General features: G+C 41.5%; 3 protein-coding genes across 4 annotated transcripts; all 3 read left to right on the top strand.

Annotated features, from left to right (window-relative positions):
* Nucleotides 1-255: 255 nt before the first annotated feature.
* Nucleotides 256-2,036, top strand: ndufb6 (NADH:ubiquinone oxidoreductase subunit B). Its single transcript, XM_072383832.1, has 4 exons — nucleotides 256-525; nucleotides 1,348-1,440; nucleotides 1,727-1,771; nucleotides 1,895-2,036. Exons 1-4 carry the CDS (start codon nucleotides 346-348, stop codon nucleotides 1,958-1,960), a joined length of 384 nt encoding a protein of 127 aa, XP_072239933.1. The 5' UTR covers nucleotides 256-345; the 3' UTR covers nucleotides 1,961-2,036.
* Nucleotides 2,037-2,711: 675 nt separating this feature from the next.
* Nucleotides 2,712-7,001, top strand: toporsa (topoisomerase I binding, arginine/serine-rich a). Of its 2 annotated transcripts, none has more exons than XM_072385008.1 (2): nucleotides 2,712-2,877; nucleotides 3,943-7,001. In XM_072385008.1, exon 2 carries the CDS (start codon nucleotides 3,946-3,948, stop codon nucleotides 6,358-6,360), a length of 2,415 nt encoding a protein of 804 aa, XP_072241109.1. In that variant the 5' UTR covers nucleotides 2,712-2,877; nucleotides 3,943-3,945; the 3' UTR covers nucleotides 6,361-7,001. The 2 variants fall into 2 exon arrangements, with proteins under 2 accessions (XP_072241109.1, XP_072241110.1); XM_072385009.1 differs by lacking the exon at nucleotides 2,712-2,877 and adding an exon at nucleotides 3,153-3,177.
* A 448-nt stretch (nucleotides 7,002-7,449) lies between these two features.
* mtap (methylthioadenosine phosphorylase) lies at nucleotides 7,450-19,287 on the top strand. Its single transcript, XM_072385007.1, has 8 exons — nucleotides 7,450-7,558; nucleotides 10,090-10,176; nucleotides 10,316-10,374; nucleotides 10,529-10,696; nucleotides 14,439-14,541; nucleotides 15,009-15,248; nucleotides 17,172-17,294; nucleotides 18,139-19,287. Exons 1-8 carry the CDS (start codon nucleotides 7,535-7,537, stop codon nucleotides 18,175-18,177), a joined length of 843 nt encoding a protein of 280 aa, XP_072241108.1. The 5' UTR covers nucleotides 7,450-7,534; the 3' UTR covers nucleotides 18,178-19,287.
* Nucleotides 19,288-19,535: the final 248 nt, after the last annotated feature.

The raw sequence follows: 19,535 nt of genomic DNA, 5'->3' as shown, positions 1-19,535 counted from the left end.
TTTTTTTTTGTTTTTTTTTTTACAAATTAACAGCAACGAACAGGTGCTGCATTTGGACAACAGAATAACAAAAAATAAATAAATAAATTACTCAGTCAGTACAGACTGGGTGGACATGACTAGGCATGATAATAAATAAAAAGTATATTAATTTACTAATGATTATCGTGGCACCTATTTTGGCACACACTGTCCTCTAATACCCACTGTTGTCCAGTAGATGGCGATCTATTGAAGCGACGCCTTCTACTTTTCTTCTTCGCTGGCGTATATTGCCTGCAAAGGGAAGTGTCCTCCATGGTGTCATTGTAGGGCCTGCCGAGGTTGAATATTCAGAACTCAGACATGTCTGGCTACACACCAGACGAGAAGCTCCGCTTCGAGCAAATATTAAAACTCAGGAGGCAATGGTTGAAGGATCAGGAGCTCAGTCCGAGGGAGCCCGTTGTACAAGCTAAACCTCCGGGTGCTGTTGCTAAGTTCTGGGCTAGCTTTCTGGAGCCGAAGAGCTTGTGGAGGCTTTACGTGAGTTACTTCGCCTTTGCTAGGTAGCAAAATAACCCGGCCTGATAAGAATGTATGCGTAAACAACGGTTTCTACAGTACAATTAGTGCAACTGTCTGCTTGAAATTTCAACGCATTGGCAGAAAATAAGTCATAGGGTAAATCGCCTCCAATATGGTGACAGGTGTAAAGTAAACGGCCTCCACTTCATGGTCCCATTACACGTGTATTTATGTATATAAAATCTCTTGAAATATTGCATTTTGGATAGAATTAATCTAAACGTCTTTCCGGCATTTGATGTTCTGGTATCGTTGTGCTGTAAGCCTACGTCATTGATTAAGAATGAGTAGAAGTGGCAGGACCTAAACATTTCTGTTGTGCTAATTATTTGTAAAAAGATTACCTTTTTCAGGTAAACTGTCTGGCAGCCATTACTTAGCAGCCATTCCATTCAGAATGATGATGTGTTGCAAATTATTTCCTTTCTGCCGCTTTTGTGATTAATGTTCCTCGGGATATAGTCAGTACCTGAATTAGGGTTTTTAGTATACTGAAACAACGATTAGAATCTCTCCAGGTAAACTGAACTTTTTTGAGTATCCAAGTATATTTTTGTCAGAGTTATATGTGTAGAAAAATAAATAATAAATCCCCTCCATGACTCCAAGATCTCTATTAGCCGTATTGCAAGTATATGTGCCAACCATCATCACAAAACCTTTGAACTAATTTATTATCTAGTCATACCAAATGTTGCGACCAAGGTTACATTTTGATTGATGCCATCATCATTAATGCCATTATGTGTTTCTCCATATTTTGTATTTATGTCTTTGCAGACCTACAAAGCTTACCAGGGGGGAGTTTTCACATTAACGCGACTGCTGATACCTGCCTGGATTGTTCACTACTACGTGAAATATCACATTGGTGTAAGCTGCCAAACGTGTTGAACAGTATTTTCAGTTTTTATTTTTGTTGATACTGTCTCTCCTGCCATAGATCAAAGCCCTACAAATGACTTTTTGTTCATCAAATATCGCATAATTGCGCTGCTCAGAAGGCTCCTTTAGTTTTACTCTTTTATCGGATAAATTTTAGCCATGTGTTGTTCGGTTTATGCAGATGTTAGCTTCAGTTTGGAAATAGGAAGTCCATCATCTTGTTACATATTGATGAAACTACAAATTAAATAATAATGTTATTGTTCCCCTACAGAAAAGACCATATGGCATTGTGGAACTGAAACCCAAGCTGTTCCCAGTAAGTATGATTAATTTGATCATTCTTACATTGTATCTCTTGTTTTCCATATAATCACAGTTCCAACTGTCTTGCCTTACGAGCCAACATGAAATCTGATTGTTATTATTATTTTGTGCTCAGGGTGACACCATTCTGGAGAGTGGTGAGGTTGTTCCAGATCTCCCTGAGACCCATGGCCATCACTGAAGTTGAAATATTTCAGTTATTTTTTTGAGTTTATGTTGTAAAAACTGTGTATATTCCATTAAAATATTACAAAGTCGCTGATGAGTATGAGCCTGACTTTTATGTAAGTGGTAGTGATAATCAATCACACGCTTTTAACATTTAATTTCAGATGCTTTTCTACAAGATGAGATGTAAAATATTTAAGAAAACCCAAACGAAACTCTGGCAGGATGGCTAGAGTATTTTATTAATTCTATGCACCAAATGTTGAAGTAATTTGCTGTAGGATGTAATGTCATGAATATATGGGCCATATTAGATGACAAAATCAAACTGCGGCATCAACCTTCTTGCATTAAGTCAAATAATGCAAATGATTCTGGAAGCAGTCCGGTCTACTTTAAAACAAAACAAAACACGCTTTGTGAAATTTTGACTGTACAGTTCAGCAAGCACAAGGAAGGTTTTTTTTTTTTTTTTACTCAAATTATAGTTTCAATGTGCGTTACACTGATGTTTATGTTTATGTATTTAGCAGATGCTTTTATCCAAAGCGACTTACAAATGAAGATATAAAAAGCTAACAATATGATAAACTGGATTTATTATCCTCACTATGTACAGAAAATCGTATGACACTACAGTAATTGTAAGTTGGAAGTCATGTGAACGTATATATATCTTAGTACGTATATTTTGAAGGGCAGAATTATTCTTTCTTTCCTGTTTTTGTTATTTTAATGTGAAGAGCTGTCTTATTGTGAGGAGCGGAAGTTGTTTTCCAAATCGGACAGTACACTTGTACGTTACGAAATGTAAGGAAGTCGGGGTTGACGCTTGTATGGCTATGACAAGTCTGTTGAAATGAGTGCGTTTCTAAAGGAAAGAAAGAAGTAATCATTCTCCAGCTCCATACGTGTTGAAGGAAGTCACAGGTAAACGCTACAGAACTTTGACCAGGTGCTTCTAGCCTTCCTGGCTAAACTTTAGCTAGTCCGTGTTAGCCAACCTAGCTAGCCTGCTAACTCCCAGCTAGCCGTGTTAACCTGCTTGTTAACTATAGTTTGCAGTTCCAATTTTCTTGCGAACATTGTTAAACTTGTGCCAGGGATATTTGTATAAATGTTGGGGTTTTAAAGTTATAAGTAAAAAGGCTTTCATGCTTGGTATTGGCCTTTTTTTGATGATACTACTTACTTCATAGGGGTAATACTTCATTAGCCTACCCCGTAAAGGTAACTAGAACAAACAAACGTCACACTGAAAGGTACGAAACGACTTAAACAAGTATAGATTTAGGCAATAGTGAGTTTACACTGATGTGTTGTTTTTTCTGACATGTCTGTCAGAATTAACGAATGATGGGAAAGACATTCAGTGTTGTATGTAACACTATGGCGCTGATGTTCCTCCCTGGTTGTTACGTATGTGGAACTCCTATGTTAGCACATACAGTACAGTGTAGCGCTTTGCGGCGACTGTTGTGTATAGGTTTTCAGTTATTGAACAGGTGTTCATGTGCCCAGCGAATGCACATTCATCTTTCTGTATGTGACGCTGCAACCGTATACTTGAATGTATGTATTCTTTAACATTCGAAGGGACACGTTTAATCACAAGATAAGCTTGAACTACATGAAAATAGCCTGTTGCAGTAATGGCATGTCCTCTTAGGGGAAAGATTCAAGTGTCTGGTTATAGTTAAGGCTTAAAAATAAAAGCACCACGGCAACAGTCAGGGCACACTGTAGTAGCTGTAAACATCTAGACTGTCGGTACAAGACGTCTGTCATGAAGTGTTGGGTGATATTATTTTACGTTTATTATTGAGAACATAGTTAAATACGGTGTTGTGGGCTTTATTATGAAAAAAAATATCAACAAAGTAGAGAAAGGTCCCAAAAGTGTAAAATGGCTTCACAGCTGCTTTAACTTTCTCTGTGATCAGTGTTGGAATTTCAAAATGGAAATGATTGAAACGTTATTTTTCTACATGACAGATCATGTCCGCCATCAAGATTGCCCTGCAACAGAGTCAAAAGAGCGGCAGAAGAAAAAACTCTGAAACAATGTCAGCAGAGGTGTCGCCAGACTCCAAGTGTCCCATTTGTTTGGACATATTTCACAACATTTCTTATCTGGACCGCTGCCTGCACAAGTTCTGCTTCCGCTGTATTCTTGAGTGGTCCAAGAACAAAGCCGAGTGCCCGCTGTGCAAACAACCATTCAATTCAATCTATCACAGCATAAAATCAGATGCAGACTTTCAGAAGTATGAGCTGAAACAGCATCCGGATAATTCTTCTTTTGGTTATTTTGAGGGAGTGCGGTTTAGATACCGCACAACTCTTACTGGAGTCCATCGACAGATGCGTGGGCGGACCTCTCCACCTCCAGACAACGGAGTAATGTTCGAAGCTTCGACAAATCCTCCCCTGCAGCGGCAAGATCGCTACATTCGGCGGATGATGTCGAGGTTGGCGGCCAAAAGGAGAGCTGAGAGTGAAGGAAGGGCGGTGAATAATGTCAGAGAGCAAGAGATGATAAACTTCAGGAGGGAGCTGTACCGGCGGGGGGTGAGAGTTCGGAACGTTCGGGATGGTGGCCGCTCCAGAGAAACCTCTGCCGAGTTCTACCGAAGAAACCCTGCCTGCCTACACAGACTGGTCCCCTGGCTAAAAAGAGAGTTGGTTGTGTTGTATGGCGCCCACGGATCTTTGGTCAACATAGTTCAACACATCATCATGTCACGCATTACACGTTATGATATGGAGGATGGAGCTATTCAGGAAGAGCTCAGACCATTCCTTCAGGGCCGAACAGAGCACTTTCTGCACGAGTTCATCAGTTTTGCAAAGTCCCCCTTCAATATGGAGGCCTATGACCAGTGTGCTGTATATGACTGCCCAGCCCCCTCCTCAAATGAAGACAGCAGCTCCAACTCATCGGTTATTGCTATTTCAGAGGATGAGGAAAACTCTGCAGAGATGGACCATCCAGGAGACTCCACTTCTACACTGAGTCACTCTGTGTGGGATGATGAGACGCCTGGGCCGTCATATTCTACCACAGCAGAACAGGGCAGGGCAGAGCATCTGTCAGTCCTGGACTCGGACTCAGAAAGCAGTTCAGAAGACGAAGGGCAGGAGTTTGGGCCTTCTCCTCAGGGAACGAGTCCCCATAACCAAACTGATGTTACTCAGGGTGACAGTAAAAATAAAGGATGTGCATCTTCTGCTGACGATGATGACGACTGTGTCATTGTGGGATTTGTTAAGCCGACAGTCGAGAGGACCCCTGAGCTGGTTCAGCTCTCCTCTGACTCTGATGGGTCTTCCAGTGAGGACATTCAAGAACTGCCTCACCGACCCCAGCACATCCGTTTCACCAGTTGTAGTCCTGCAGCTTCACAGAGTAGTGATTCCAGTGGGGCTGAACCTACAGAAAGTGTAGAAACGGATGTCCATCGTCAGCTGGATTCAAGAGAACGATGTAACGCTTCAAAATCAGACAGACGCAAGAAATCCAACAAGTCAGGCAGTAAAGATGCAGATAGAAGAAGCAGCAGCAAAGACGGATCTCAGGAGAGGCACAAGCCAAAGGACAGAGACCACAGAAGGAGGAAGAGGACGTCGAGAAGTAGAGAGCATAAGGACTTAAGCAGAAGTCCAGTGATCTCCCCCAGCAGCGTCTGCTCTCATCCCACTGTAAAAGGTTATTCTTACTCCAGTGGCAGAGACTTCTCAAAACGTGACAGCGATCACAGCTATCAGTCATATAGCCATTACAAACGGGAGAGAAATGGTAGCGTGACACACTACACACAGAGGCAGTCCTACTATTACAGCAACCACAAATACTCAGATTTGTACTCACGCTCTCACTCCAGGAGCCGGAGCAGGGACTCACGGAGACATGACAGGAGGCAGTCTCCATCTAGGACCTATTCCAGTAGTTGCTCCCCCTCTGCCAAAAGGAAATCTCATAATGACAAGCCTGGTGGGAAGAGAAAATATAAAACAAGACATTTGGAAGAAACATCCAAAAACGTACTCTCAAACCCATGTGCAGAAGATGATTCCCCACTATTAACGAAACACAAGAAAAAAAGTAAAGAGAAGCACCATAAAAAATCCAAAGAGAAGTCAAAAAGGGCCAGCAGGGGTGGCAGCATGGAGCTCATCAGTGAGGACAAGACACACGAGGAAAGCAAGCGTCACCACAAGAAAAAGAAGAAACACAAGAAGAAAAGCAAAAGGCACAAGAGTAACGAGCGCAAAGAGAGTGTCTCACCTGCTGTCATTACCATCGATAGTGAGAGTGATTATTTCGCCAACGACGCCCAGTTCAGGAGCGCTAAAAAGGACCCCGTTGACACTGCCACTGACGACCAAGTCAACCCCACCCCTGAGGACTAATCACCACGTTCATATCCTCAGCTGCTAAAGCTTGCCACCAGTATTTTAGATGAAACAGTGTTCAGTATGTTGAAAATCACTAGACCATGAAGGAAATTGTTAAGATACATTTAAATTTCACCACAAGTGGGGTTTTTTTACAGTGGCATTTCATAGGTCACTGGTGTATGTGAAAAGCACAGGTACCGTTATTCATTTAGAATGAGGGTCCTCATTACTTAATGACCTTTTTGGGCCACCATTGTCTAGTTTCCTTACTGTGTTAAACTACCACCTGAAAAACTGTTTTATGTTTTAAGTGCCACCAGGATCTAAACGAAACAATTAAATTGGGAGCTCTTATTCTGGATATCAGTTTATTGTATGACATGCTGATGTGTCCTCAGGGATAAAGTTGATTACATTCTTTTTGTTGTCATAAATCAGCAATATTCTTGATACATACTAGTGTTACTTGCTACAGGTGGACTTTTACGTATTATCTAAAAACTGGATTCAGAAAAGGCTGTTTTGTATTGAATTTTATTTAAGAATAAAATGGAATGAGTAACTGTGTGTGCTCCATTTGTACTTTATCAAGTATAGCCAGATTGATTGTTAGATTATTTTCCATTATGTTGCTTATATGTAGGTTAATTATAATAGGACAGTTCTCAGGTTGTTCATTTTGACAATAAATAACATACTACATTAAAGAGGTTCAGATATTCAGTAGCCTAATACCTGTAAAAAATGTTTAGAGTATTACAGAGTAGTGTATAGTGTTTTCTAACACACTGCAACAGAGGCAGTTGTTCTATTTGTGAGTTAATGTTGAATGATTTTATTAAGCTTGAAAGCCACACAACAGAATTTGGACCGTACTTAATTTAGTGTTTTTACAGCATTGCAAAGGTGGATTGGATCTATTTTTTTTCTTTTACCTGTAAGGTAAGTATAGCTAGTTCGATTTAGTTTTGTATACGATTTAGATTTCAAAAGACATGAAAATGGACTTTCAACTACCGTACTAGTAGCTTGCTGTTGCATGAACTGCTCTTGGTCACAACTTTATTCTGAAAATGACCGAACAGGAAGTGAAATGTCTGCTGTTCTGTTTGCTGACGGATGTTAACGGTAAACCGTCCCACTGTAACTTCAAATCTCCACTTTTAATCGCAAGGAGACCGTCGTTATGTCGTCCAGTGCAGCCATTAAGGTAATTTATTATTATGTATTATTGTTAATATTAGCTACTGAACACTGTGTTTCAGCACGCTGCCACAGGGACATAAAAGTAAAAGGTAAATTCCTTAAAGACTGCAGGTTACAGAACCGGAAGTGCAGTGTAAAGCCCTTTGGTGTTAGCATCATATTAGCAAAGCTTTACCAGTCCCCTAACTATTGAAAGCAGACGGCGTTGGTTTAATACCACAGTGTACAAGTCCAGTGTCGGCATGGAGATATCTGTATAAATGTTATACCACTATGATAAAAGGTTAAAGTAGATCAATTCACGCACGTGGCCAGACAGAGCGCGTGCTGCAGGTCCGACTCACTGCACCTGGACGTCTGTTAGCGGACTGTAATGCAGAAGTGGAAGAAGTGTCTTGAAGAAGTCTTCACCTTCAAATGTGGCTTTAAATATCCGTAGCCTCAGTGAAATGTAACTGAGTACATTTACTGAAGTACTATAATTTCATACAGAGCCGCAGTACTTACTGCTTAACGTTTGCACCTCTCCACAATATCTTCATGTTGTTCACTTATCCACATTTACCTGACAGCTTTAGGGACCAGTAGCTGCTATGATTTTGCACATGTGAAAGCAAATGTTTATACAAAAAGTGCTTGGAGTTTACTTCAGTGATTGATAATCAGCTGACATAAAACTGGCCGCTTTTTAGCATTGTTTAGAACAACTGTGATTTCAAACTGTGTCTTACAAAGAATCTTTACAAAATGAGCGCCACATTGATTAATGGAGAAAATAATTCTGAATTTAATTGTTAACTAAAGTATAGAACAGTTTGCAAAGAGCTCCACCTCAACCAGCTCCAACAGTAAAATCCTTCTTTAACATCTCTGCATGAGGAATCTAAAGAGTATATACATGAGTAGTAGAGCCACGGGACACTTTTTTGACAGTAGGTGCTTCTACTTTTAACACCTATTAATATAAATAAAAAGAATATTTAAAAATATGTAATGGGAGGAGGCCAGAGTTTCCACAGACATTGGGGGAGAAATTACAAACTCCATACAGCGAGGCCCTCGTAGCTGGGAATTGAGATGGGAAGTTTCTCACTGTGAGGTGACAGCGCTAACCATCACGCCACTGAGCAAACTGTCATGAATATCATAATGTTTATACGATGCTGTCAAGACCGCCTCAGAGGGAGGATGGTCCAACCTTTTGGGCTTAGAAACCGTGTTCCTATGCCCTACTTGTGAAAATAAATCCGTGCTGGATTCTGCAGTCCCTTGCTTCATAGCGGCAATAGTGTTGTCAAGGTGTGTTGGATCTACAACACGGGCGATGTTTTCACTGATCTAAAGAGGTTCAGTTTTAGTCCCTCGTGAAGTGTTTCACGTTTGAGGAGTACTCGCGTGCGTGCCTTTTGGCAGAAACCAGGATTGCTTTATGTTATGTTTTCTTTTAGTTTTTATGCTTTTCTTTTAAGTTCTAGCTTTCCAGCCACCTTTACCTAAAGCCCAACATTTGGCGGTGCTTATTTCATGGACATACACTTCAGTGTCTGCTGTGCAGCTTTGCTGTTCCCTCAGGGTTACCTTTAGCCTCGTCTGCTGAATTCAGTGCAAACAGTTCAGCTGGCTCTCTGATGGGGAACTTTGTAAATCCTCAAAGGAAAACATACCTTTTTTTTCCCACTGGTTGTATTCATGCTGTAGATTGGAATGCTGGAATAATGAAACAGACAGCCAGCAGGTGGTAGAAGAGTCACATTATAACTCCTCCATCAAGTATCAGGGCTTTGACTGCCCTCACTATTTATGATAATTATGAAAAGATTTCTGCTTTCCTAAAATGCCCTTTTGTTACCCCAATGATTAATGCCCCTCTTCCCTAATCCAAGAGTTTGGTTGACCTGCTCTTTCTTGGCATCTGTGATGTGGAACCATTGTCTTTCTCTTCTTGTAGCCTGGGGCTTGAAACTCAGAGCTTTGTGTTTCTGTTTTGGCGCAAATAGCCCTGGAGTATTGCCTTGACACCTGCTCGTAATATACTGCATCATAGTAAATGTCACCCCGTCTGCTCTGAAGTCTGAAAGACTCTCCCACGAGTGTTTCAGACTGATTCTGTTCTCCGTTTGTCTTCCATACATTAGAGCACAAAGAGTAGGAGAGATGCAAACACAAGTTTAGGGCTGTGAGTAGGGAGAATTAAAACACTGTGTACTCTAAAATACTAATATCAAGATTATAATCGTGAATGATTGTATGAAATACCTAAACACGCATTGTGTGTCACTGTTCGGTCTAAAAATGTCAAGTTATGATACTTGGTCTGTGTCAGATCTGTCGTGGTGCTGCTTACGCTAACTAGCATTGGGGAGCTGTTTTAGTGGCTTTGTTGCAGTAAAATAACGGGAAAGAGTATTTTCATCTCTGTGAAATCTGTTTAAAACTTCACACTGAGTGGTGGTGCACAAGTCTTACGTTTAACTCTATGAACTTTGTCAAAGAGGTAGTAACTTGTCTGGGATTTTTGCTAAACTTTTCTTCTAGATCGGAATAATTGGTGGTTCAGGTCTGGATGATCCAGACATCTTGGAAGGAAGAACAGAGCGTTATGTTGACACGCCATATGGAAAGGTGAGCTGATCTGTACTGTAGAAACTGCTCATGTCAGTGTAAGAATAAGCTTCTCCTGCATTCTAAGCTTGCCAGTAAAATAATGCCCTGCAGTAGCATTTTACTTATTTTAATCGACCATTCTTCTCCCCTCAAACAGCCATCAGATGCCCTGATACTGGGGAAGATAAAAAATGTTGAATGTGTGCTTCTTGCAAGGTAAGAAATTGTATTCCAGTTGTTCTTTGGTGTTAAGAAAATGTCTTCCGTATTGGCACCATCTAGTGGAGCAACTGTGCAACTGCAAAAGACGGAGGAAGTGTGCATTGTTTGTGTGTCCTAAATCTGAATCTTTGCTTTTTGTCACTTCCAGGCATGGGAGACAACACACCATAATGCCGTCCAATGTAAACTACCAGGCCAACATCTGGGCTCTCAGAGAAGAAGGTTGTACACACCTGCTGGTCACCACAGCCTGTGGATCACTCCGAGAGGAGATTCAACCGGGAGATATTGTCATCATAGACCAGTTCATTGACCGGTTAGTCTTTGTTTTGTTTTTTTATTTACTTCCGTTTGCTTCCATGACTGCGACTGTAATACTGTACAAGGGTACACACACACACACACACACAAACACAAATTAGTCAGGTGATTCTGTAGTAGTTTCAGGTATTTTGGCACTCATTTGATTCATAGTTGTGGAAACTTGACACTCAGGCAGACGCAATGGTGTTTGCCCCTTTTTCCAACAGAACTCCTCCTGTCATAGAGGCGATGGAGTGTTGTTTGTAACTTCTGCAGCTCCATCATCTCAGCTGGGGACTCATCAGCATATGATAATCCATTGTGAAAGTTTCTATTTTACAAGACATTGTATTTTTAGCTCATTCCTTTGTGCTTAACCTAATATGTATATACAGTATATGTGACAGTAACCCAGATCGTGAACCAGTGGTTTAGGATTTCATCATGTGTTGGAAGACTCTTAAATTACTCACCACAGAGTAATTTAAGTCCCCAAATGGAGATTACATTGCTGCAGTGTGAATTCTTGTTAAAGGCATGCTTTTGTTTTGCGTGATAAATAAACATTTAGAAAGTGAAGCAGAGAGAGGTGTGTGTGTGGGTGTGTGGTCGAAATCACCAGAGAGCTCCATGAATGGATCGGGTTGTGGTTTTTCTAGCTTGGCAACAACTTAGCTGACGAGTTCACACACAGCTTCAGCAGGTAAAACAGGTGAACTCACTGCCAGCAGTTCTCCTTTCCACTGTGTGGCATTACAGTAGCATCATTAGTTAGTTCAAAAACACCAGATTTAAAGACCATTTCTTTCTGATGTTTCGTGAAGGAGATCCTAAGTTAAAATGGATTCAGCCTGAAAGTCTTGTCGGACATCTGCCTCGTGTTAAAGGTCCCTGTTGGCCGTTACTCTTGTGTTTGGTGTGCTGCAGTTAAAACATTTTCCCATGTGTCTCAGGGATAATATTTACGCTCCCTTGGGAGAAATGATGACCAGATAGCTGAGTGAAAAAGAGGAAGCACGTTACCAGTGTTTGGCATTATCTGTCAAAAGCAGCGCGTGTCCTGCCCTGTGGGAAAAAACGCGGAACTTCTGCTTGGTATTTTCTGTGCCTCTCAGGTGTCACAGTTGGCCCAGAGCTTTGGTAAAAATGAAAAATGTTGAAACTGCGACATTCCATTTGTGGCAACACCAGTATGATGACAAACTGTCTGGAGCGGGGAACTTACCGTCGAGACATTTCCACAAACCGCTGTGGCTCCTTCCTGCTTGTCTCTCGTTTTGTTTCGCGATTGCACTTTATCTCTGTCATATGTCGTACTCTCAGGTTATTGGGTTGAGCGAGGTTAAAGTCTAGTTAGTCTCTCACAGCAGTCCAGTGATAAGTTCTACATTCATTCAAGTTGATACGTTTAATTTAGAGAGGCGTTTTAAAAAAAACAAAACAACAATATTGACCTTTTGGTGAGTTCGTGGTTCAGGTTTTCCGTGATTTTGAGTGTTCTTCCGTGTGAGGCCGGCCTGGAGACGAGGAGGAGATAAGAGATAAAGGAAATTAGCCTGTGTATAAACTTGATTGACAATGAATTAATTAAAAAAAAAAAGGTCAAACGTTCAAGATTATAGATATAGGACAGCTGTACAGAGTTCTCTAAAGAACTGACAGCACTGAAGTAATCGCTTTTAGTACAAACTGCAGATTAGATGTAACATGAAGGATGTAGATCATTTTAGTTCAGAGGTAACGGGCCGCTGAAGATCCCCATTTGGAAATCAGACACAAGCAGCCTCATAGCCGAGGATACGCAGCAACCAGAGAGCAGAACGTTAAGCTTCAGCACAGAAAGGCAAAGCTACATGCACATTTAAGAAAATAAGCAGCAGATCACTCCAAATCCATCATTTACAACTTTCTAGCGATCACCACCCTTAAACTCACCAGGTATTTAGTCTCAGCAGTACAAATCGCTGTAGGTATTTGCTGGTAAGCATAATGATATCTTTGTTTCATGGGAAGGAGTTCTTTCTCAGCGGTTTCTGACCTCAAGGCATATGCAGTATACTTCTTGTCTTGCATTCATAGAGCGTGACCCTGTTGGAGCGTTGTGCGCTAAGTTAGCTGAGCGCACAAATTCTATTAAGTAACAATATGCGTGCTGAGAGGTGCTGTAGAGAGTATTACCCACGAGTTGGCATATAGCTAGTTGAACTGCTGTGATCAGTAACCTGCCTTTCCACATTTCACAGCCTGTGGTGCTGTTGCATGTGCTGATGAAGCAGATGAAATTGCCAACATCACCGCTTATTTCTCCCAAATGAGGAAGTTGGTTGTTGGGACTTGTTCAGGCTTGTCCAGGGGCATGTGACAGCATGCATCTGATGGCATCCCTCTATGCAACACCACTCCTTAAGTTGTGCACGAACGGACGGCTTCGGATGCTATGAAATGAGTGGCTCCTTTGTTTGGTTCAAATGTTGTCCTACATTATTCTGAAATGGCTTTCGCTAAAGATTCAATTCCTCACTTTAACCTTTGGTTTAGATTCTCGGTCTCACTTTGCTTTGAACTGTCGCTGGTCCTTCGGATTGAAAAAATTGCTCAACTCCCTTACACTCGCCAAAAGTCATTTGAACTGATTACCATGCCTGTTGATATCTGTATTGGAAGTGATTGATATACAAGGCAGATAATGATGAATTGATCAAATGTCACCAACAGAGCCATAAAAAGCACCGACAGAATCTAAAATAGAAACACAGACTCAGTCCAATAAAAGGGGGTAATGCTCAAACTGTATAATGTAGTTTTATGCGGGCGGTTGTGGTATTTATTACCATTGATAGTTACTTCTGAATTGTAGCTTCCCACAGCTTGTTTTGCAGCTATTATCTAATGCATAGCTGTTTGGAGCACATCCGTGGCACATTTTTGGAATTCAGGATTCCCAATGAAATGCCAGGGCAGGATAACTCAATTGTGGTACGGTATAATCAAGCATTGTCCTAAGCTCATAGTTTATCTGACACACAAGTGTTATTGACTTTGAGCAGGGCAAAGCTTACAGCAGGTATTTAAATGCCGGCTTTAGTCTTGCAGTACCTCGGTTAAAGGCAGGGTTGGGCGCCAGAGGTATTCATATTTTGGATGTCTAAGATAAATATGTTATGACTCAAAGATCCCCGCTGAAAAGAAAAGAAAGCCAAAGTAGTACCATCAGTCAGATCTACTGTGGAGCTGTAGGAGCTGGTGAACCTTTTTGTGTCCGAACCTTTTACTTTTGTACTCTGATGGACCCTAACACTCATACATTTCAATATAAAGGAAGCTGAGAATCTAAAGAGGGAACCTTCATGTTCTCAGCTCACTGGGATGTGTGAATCAGTCTTTTGTAGGCTGCACGATGAGCTGGGTGGAGACAGGCTGGCACTGACTCAGCACAGCTGGATGTCAGCGGACAGCTGTTGGGGTGAAACTTCAGGAAAGGCTGCGGCTATTTAGTTAATGCTGTTATTGTCCTGGAGAGATGTCAAAAGATTATGTTAATTGTGAATGATATAGTGAGATTACCATCAGCCAGTTCTCATATTTATCTCCCTTATTATCATTATTATTGTTAGTTGTAGTAGTAATTGGGTCTGTAATTCATGAAGTAATCGAAACTCTGTGTTTCATTACTGTAACAGTTTAACTTTATGACAGTTGGTCTGTGTTTCTGTGATGACAACCTTCAGTACGCCTTGTCTGCTTCTCCTCACCAGGACTACCAAGAGACCTCAAACTCTGTTTGATGGGCAGCCCACGAGTCCCTCAGGCGTGTGTCATATCCCCATGGCTGAGCCTTTCTGCAACAGAACCAGAGAGGTCAGTCCAAACATGGATATAACGTGTGCATATGTTCATATGTATGTGACAGAAAACTGTTTTACAGTAAAAATACAATGAAAACCAGTTTACTGTTTGTCACAAAGCGTGGCACCATCTGTGTTTGACCCTCTGTGATTTGAGCTATCTTTATGGAAATGATTTGTGAGATAATACGATGTGATATGTAAACATGAGGGCAAAACTCAGGATTACAATAAAAACAGGAAGTTGAATCTCTTTGGTTTCATTTCATATTACTTTGAGGGCTGAGAAATAAAAGGTTCTCCAGAAAGCTCTCAGCTTCTAGGCTTTTGTGAATTAAACCGTAGGTCTTAAAGGGTTAAAAGCATAGTTCACAGTTGTCTCTTGTCAGCTGAGAAGCCATCCGAAACACATCTATAACTCTTATCATCCTCTGTCACTGTCGTCCCGTTGGCTGTTGCTAACGCTTGTTTCTGTGACAGGTTTTGGTGGAGGTGGCACGGACTCTGGGGATCAAGTGCCACGTTCGAGGGACAATGCTGACTATCGAGGGCCCTCGCTTTTCCTCGCGAGCAGAGAGCCTTATGTTCCGCCAGTGGGGTGCCGACGTCATCAACATGACCACTGTGCCAGAGGTGGTCCTCGCCAAAGAGGCCGGCTTGTGCTATGCCAGCATTGCCATGGCAACTGACTACGACTGTTGGAAGGAACACGAAGAAGCGGTGAGGGGCAAGCTGGAGGTCTTAGCGGTTGTTTTTATTTCTCTTATGTTCCTCTCGTGAGTCAGTGGCAAAGGATGAGGCTGACGTGTCCTGCCTGAACTTTGCTCCGCTGTACAAGAAAGAATTTTAACCATCAGACATTTAGTTGCTTTTATTTGCCAAATTATTCCAGAGGACACTTTAGCTGTAAACTATACCGACTATACTGGTGGCAGCGGCTACTGAAGGGTTACCAAGAAGCTCATAATGCAAAAAAAACCAAAACATCTGCTTCTCTACTTTGTTGCTGTTAAGTTGTAGCAGACAACAGACCACACAGATAGGATTACTGGAGCCGGATGTATGACCCTTACGTCTGGGTTTAACTCGGATATCTAAGCTTTTTTTTAGTTTCCATAGTTTTTCTGAAACATTTCTCCGTTGACGGTACAGGAGGATTTTCCCCTTTTTTGTTTGTTTTTATTAGTCAAACATTCAGACCTTCTTTTCAACTAAAAACAAGTTGTAAATTGATTCCCTTTCAGTACGTTTCTTTCTTATAACTCAGCCTGTCCCATTGTATTTTCTATTAACCAATCAGCAAACAAAGCCATTCTTATCGGGTGATCGGGGCAGCAGTGGAGAAAACGGTTGAATCTGCCTCATGACAACGGCAGCTGCCTTACACCACAACTGAAGACGCTCGAAATCCAGGTCCCCCTTCCATCTGTGATTATAAAGAAAATAGATCCAGGAATGTTTGAGCGTCTGACAAGCAACTATTTACTGTGGAGAGCAATTCCTGCTGATAACATCGTTCATCGCCATTTTAGGGCAGAAGCGTGGGGCTGTTGCTCCAGCTTAGCCGTAAAACAATTATTTCACAGTTACATCCAGTGTTCTCATGATAGCTCTGAGGCAGTAAAAGGTCTGATAGGATTTTACTGCACACGCAGGGAAAAATAACCGCTGACTTGACGGTCACGTCTAAACATTTGAGTGCATTCGTTTTCATGGTAACAGGGCGTTTGCATTGCTTGGGGTACAGTTTTTTCATTTCTATCTTGTCTAAATGCATCGCATTGATCCAGTTATGGTCTCAGTAAGAAAACACGTTTTCAGAGCAGATTTCCCTCTTTTAATGTGATAATAGGTTGTCAGAGGTTTCTGCCCACAGTGCTCCATAATTAGACGAAAAGTATCTGTGACTCCTCGTGGCTTCTGAGTGACCCATCCTCTGTCAGGCTCTCTGGATAATCCAATGACAGTGTGTGTGTGTGTGTGTGTGTGTGTGTGTGTGTGTGTGTGTGTGGGCGAGTTTGGTTTCTGTCACTGATCCAGCCAAACTCACAACTCCACTTCCGAGTTCCTGCAGCTGACCTCTTCCCCCTCCTGTTGCAGAACGCTCGCCACATCCTTCCGCCCCCCCCCCCCGCCCTCCCTCTCATTCACTCCCTCCCAGCCTCACACTACCTCCTGGCCTCTCCCTTGCTCATTCCTCCCCACCACCACACGCCCCCCCAGTCAAGCTCCCTGCCAGCCTCCGGTGGAAGCCCTCCCAGAGGAGGTTGAGTCACACTGAGTCATCAGCGCTGCCGTCTTCATCCTGAAAATACCACAAAAACATTGAGTGTAGTCATTGAGCCTGACATGAAAACAAAGGGCTCAGGGAGGGGTTAATGAAGGTTACAGGAGGTAAACATGAGCACAGGACGGATATAATACTGTCGCTCACTGTACTTTATACTGGATGTGGGATTTTCTTTTTTCACCCCAGATTTAAGTATGAGATGTGACCACATAATTCATCTCAATTATCTTCCGTTCTCACAGAAGCATGCCCACACGGATCGTTTTGCTGGATACACTTTAGTGATTGTTCCATTTAGGATGAGGGAAATTTGCATCACTGTAACTCTGTCGCTGTTTTCCTCCTGGCTTTAGGTCTGTGTCGACAATGTGTTGAAGACGATGAAAGAGAACGCTAACAAAGCAAGCAGCATCCTGCTAACAGCAATTCCCCAGATCAGTCAGATGGACTGGGCTCAGACGATCAAGACCTTGAAAGTAAGATGCCAGCGTCACGGTGATTCATATCAGTTCAGTGACAGAGTGTGTTTGTCTTAAACTGTCTTTAAACTGATGTAGCACATCTGCACCAACTCTTCCTCAGAAGACTCAAACTTGTCGGGACTTGACCACTTTAAAAACACCACTTGTTTATTAAGTTGACGATCATCTATGAGGCAATGTCACTCGTGTGGCTGTTGCGCATAAAATGATCGTAAAAAAGGCTTAACAAATGATAGAGAATGTGTTCTTGCAGTAGTTATCGCAGTGTGACATTTTGACTTTGATACGACGGCCGCTGGCGTAGCCATGGTTATCAGAGGAAGCTCTGCTTTTGTGCATCATCTACAGCAGACGGAGAGGCACAGAAGTATTTGTTCACATACCACCATCACCATGTCCCACAACATTGCATGTTTTACCTAACAGCGTGTAGCCCTAAGCATAAATCTGTATACCTTTTAAGTTTTCAACGCGTGCGCCGTGATAAACACGCATTACGCTTACTGCACATTTGCCTGAGGGAGATTGAAGCAGCAGCAGGGTAAGTTTTCAAAGCCCAACTTGTCTTTGTTTTATTGGGATTTTTAATTTTTTTTTTTTTTACTCTTAAGAAAACGTGAGGAAAAAGCCCTCTGATATTTAGTCAATTTGGATTTAAGGTTGGTAACCACGACGGGCACATCTGGTCATCATTTCCCTTGTTTTTCTCTCTCACTTCAACGAACTTCCTCAGAGGAGCCCAAAACAATCACCAGGCAACTTTCACATCACTAAATGTTGCTTTAGTTTGTAAAACGCACAAGGGGGGAAAAAACTGTTTTTCTTCTGTCTGTTGCAGTCAATGTCTCAGTCTTCTGTAATGTTACCAAAACACTGAGTGTTGGACAACAATGATGAAGAAGAAGAAGAAGAAGAAGAAAGGGATTAGAATACCAGACACCATCTGCACAGACAACGGACTCAACTCTGCCTGTGGATTCGTCATCGGTGAATCACAAGAAAGTGCCTCACATAGATAATGTACGCCCTGTGTATTCAGCTGGAGTTTCAGTGTTTTGCGTTGACTCAAAAATACACATCCATGCTCCCCTTCTAACCAGCCCACGCGCCTTTGTTTCTCTCATCCCGTCACGTGTTTTGATGGAAGAATTTCAAATGTAAACTCTTAGAATTATCCTCGACATCTGGTGGATTTCTGTTTTATTTGGGTTTTATATTTGTTGTCTGTAAAACCGTTTTTAATTTCTATTCACGCAGGTTGCAAAAACGCTCCACAAGTTCAGCCCACGAATACTTTATTACTGCCTTCGTTGCCACATGCTACTTTCAAAGATGAATCTGGTGTCTTAAACATGTTTGTGGACCTATAAGTAGTTCAATCTTTAAATGCCTACACACACTTTACTGGGGAAATGTTAATACTGAGAATATTTCTCTGCTATTTGGGGCTCCTTTTTCTTTTTTTTTTTACATATATTTTGTGGGGGAAAAATCTTTATTTGCTCTCCACAACTCGTTGCTCGTTTCATGAATCAAGACATTTCACATGGGAAAGAACTACTGCAGTTTACATGCAAATACTTTTCTAGTTACCACTCGATTGACAATATTTAGTGTATTTTTTGAGAAACTTCTTGTATACTGTGTGTGTTTACAGACAGACAATGGCTAAATACACCTGTGATCTTTTATGTTCTGTAGGACTTTGTCTTCATATAGAGATCCTGGCCTATTTGTAAGCATGCCGCACCTTAACCGTATTAGATCAGTACGCTGAAATCACCTCATGAGTTTTTCTTCTCGGCACAAGCTGGACTTGAACTTGCACGTTCCACTCTGTATTCAAACCACCTGAATTTCCTCTTTGTCCCTTTTTTTTTTTTCGCTGTCATTCCTCATGCATGCTTCACGTGGTCAAAAAGAAAGAGGAGTTTTGCAGAAACTGAAAGAATTTAAGTCTCGATTAAAGTAACGCTTGAGTATGAGATGACTGAGTAACTGTTTTTTTTTTTTTTTGCATTTACGTTGAAAGGGTTTTTATCAGATCTTATTCTTTAAAAAAAAAAAGATCTTAATTAGCACAAACGCAGTTCTGTGTAATATTGAATGAACGATACAGACTTAAATGTTTACACATTTTTACCCGGACGAACAGAATGAACTAAACTGATAGAAGCAGTTTGACATGGTAATGTTAAGGTGATGCTGTCTAACCTCTTTTTGATTGACTAAAGC

This window comes from Leuresthes tenuis, unplaced genomic scaffold (assembly GCF_036924035.1).
Source record: "Leuresthes tenuis unplaced genomic scaffold, fLeuTen1.0.hap1 SCAF_4, whole genome shotgun sequence".
Lineage (NCBI taxonomy): Eukaryota > Metazoa > Chordata > Actinopteri > Atheriniformes > Atherinopsidae > Leuresthes > Leuresthes tenuis.
The sequence above is the reverse complement of the archived record's forward strand: the minus strand, read 5'-3'. Positions and strand labels throughout refer to the sequence as shown.

Excerpts from the sequence above, each read along its gene's own strand:
- ndufb6 (XM_072383832.1), top strand. The coding sequence starts at position 346 with ATGTCTGGCTACACACCAGACGAGAAGCTCCGCTTCGAGCAAATATTA. Across the intron at positions 526-1,347 it reads AGAGCTTGTGGAGGCTTTAC|ACCTACAAAGCTTACCAGGG; the intron begins GTGAGTTACTTC and ends ATGTCTTTGCAG. Across the intron at positions 1,441-1,726 it reads ACGTGAAATATCACATTGGT|AAAAGACCATATGGCATTGT; the intron begins GTAAGCTGCCAA and ends GTTCCCCTACAG.
- toporsa (XM_072385008.1), top strand. The coding sequence starts at position 3,946 with ATGTCCGCCATCAAGATTGCCCTGCAACAGAGTCAAAAGAGCGGCAGA.
- mtap (XM_072385007.1), top strand. The coding sequence starts at position 7,535 with ATGTCGTCCAGTGCAGCCATTAAG. Across the intron at positions 14,542-15,008 it reads TCTGCAACAGAACCAGAGAG|GTTTTGGTGGAGGTGGCACG; the intron begins GTCAGTCCAAAC and ends TTTCTGTGACAG. Across the intron at positions 15,249-17,171 it reads GGAAGGAACACGAAGAAGCG|GTCTGTGTCGACAATGTGTT; the intron begins GTGAGGGGCAAG and ends TCCTGGCTTTAG.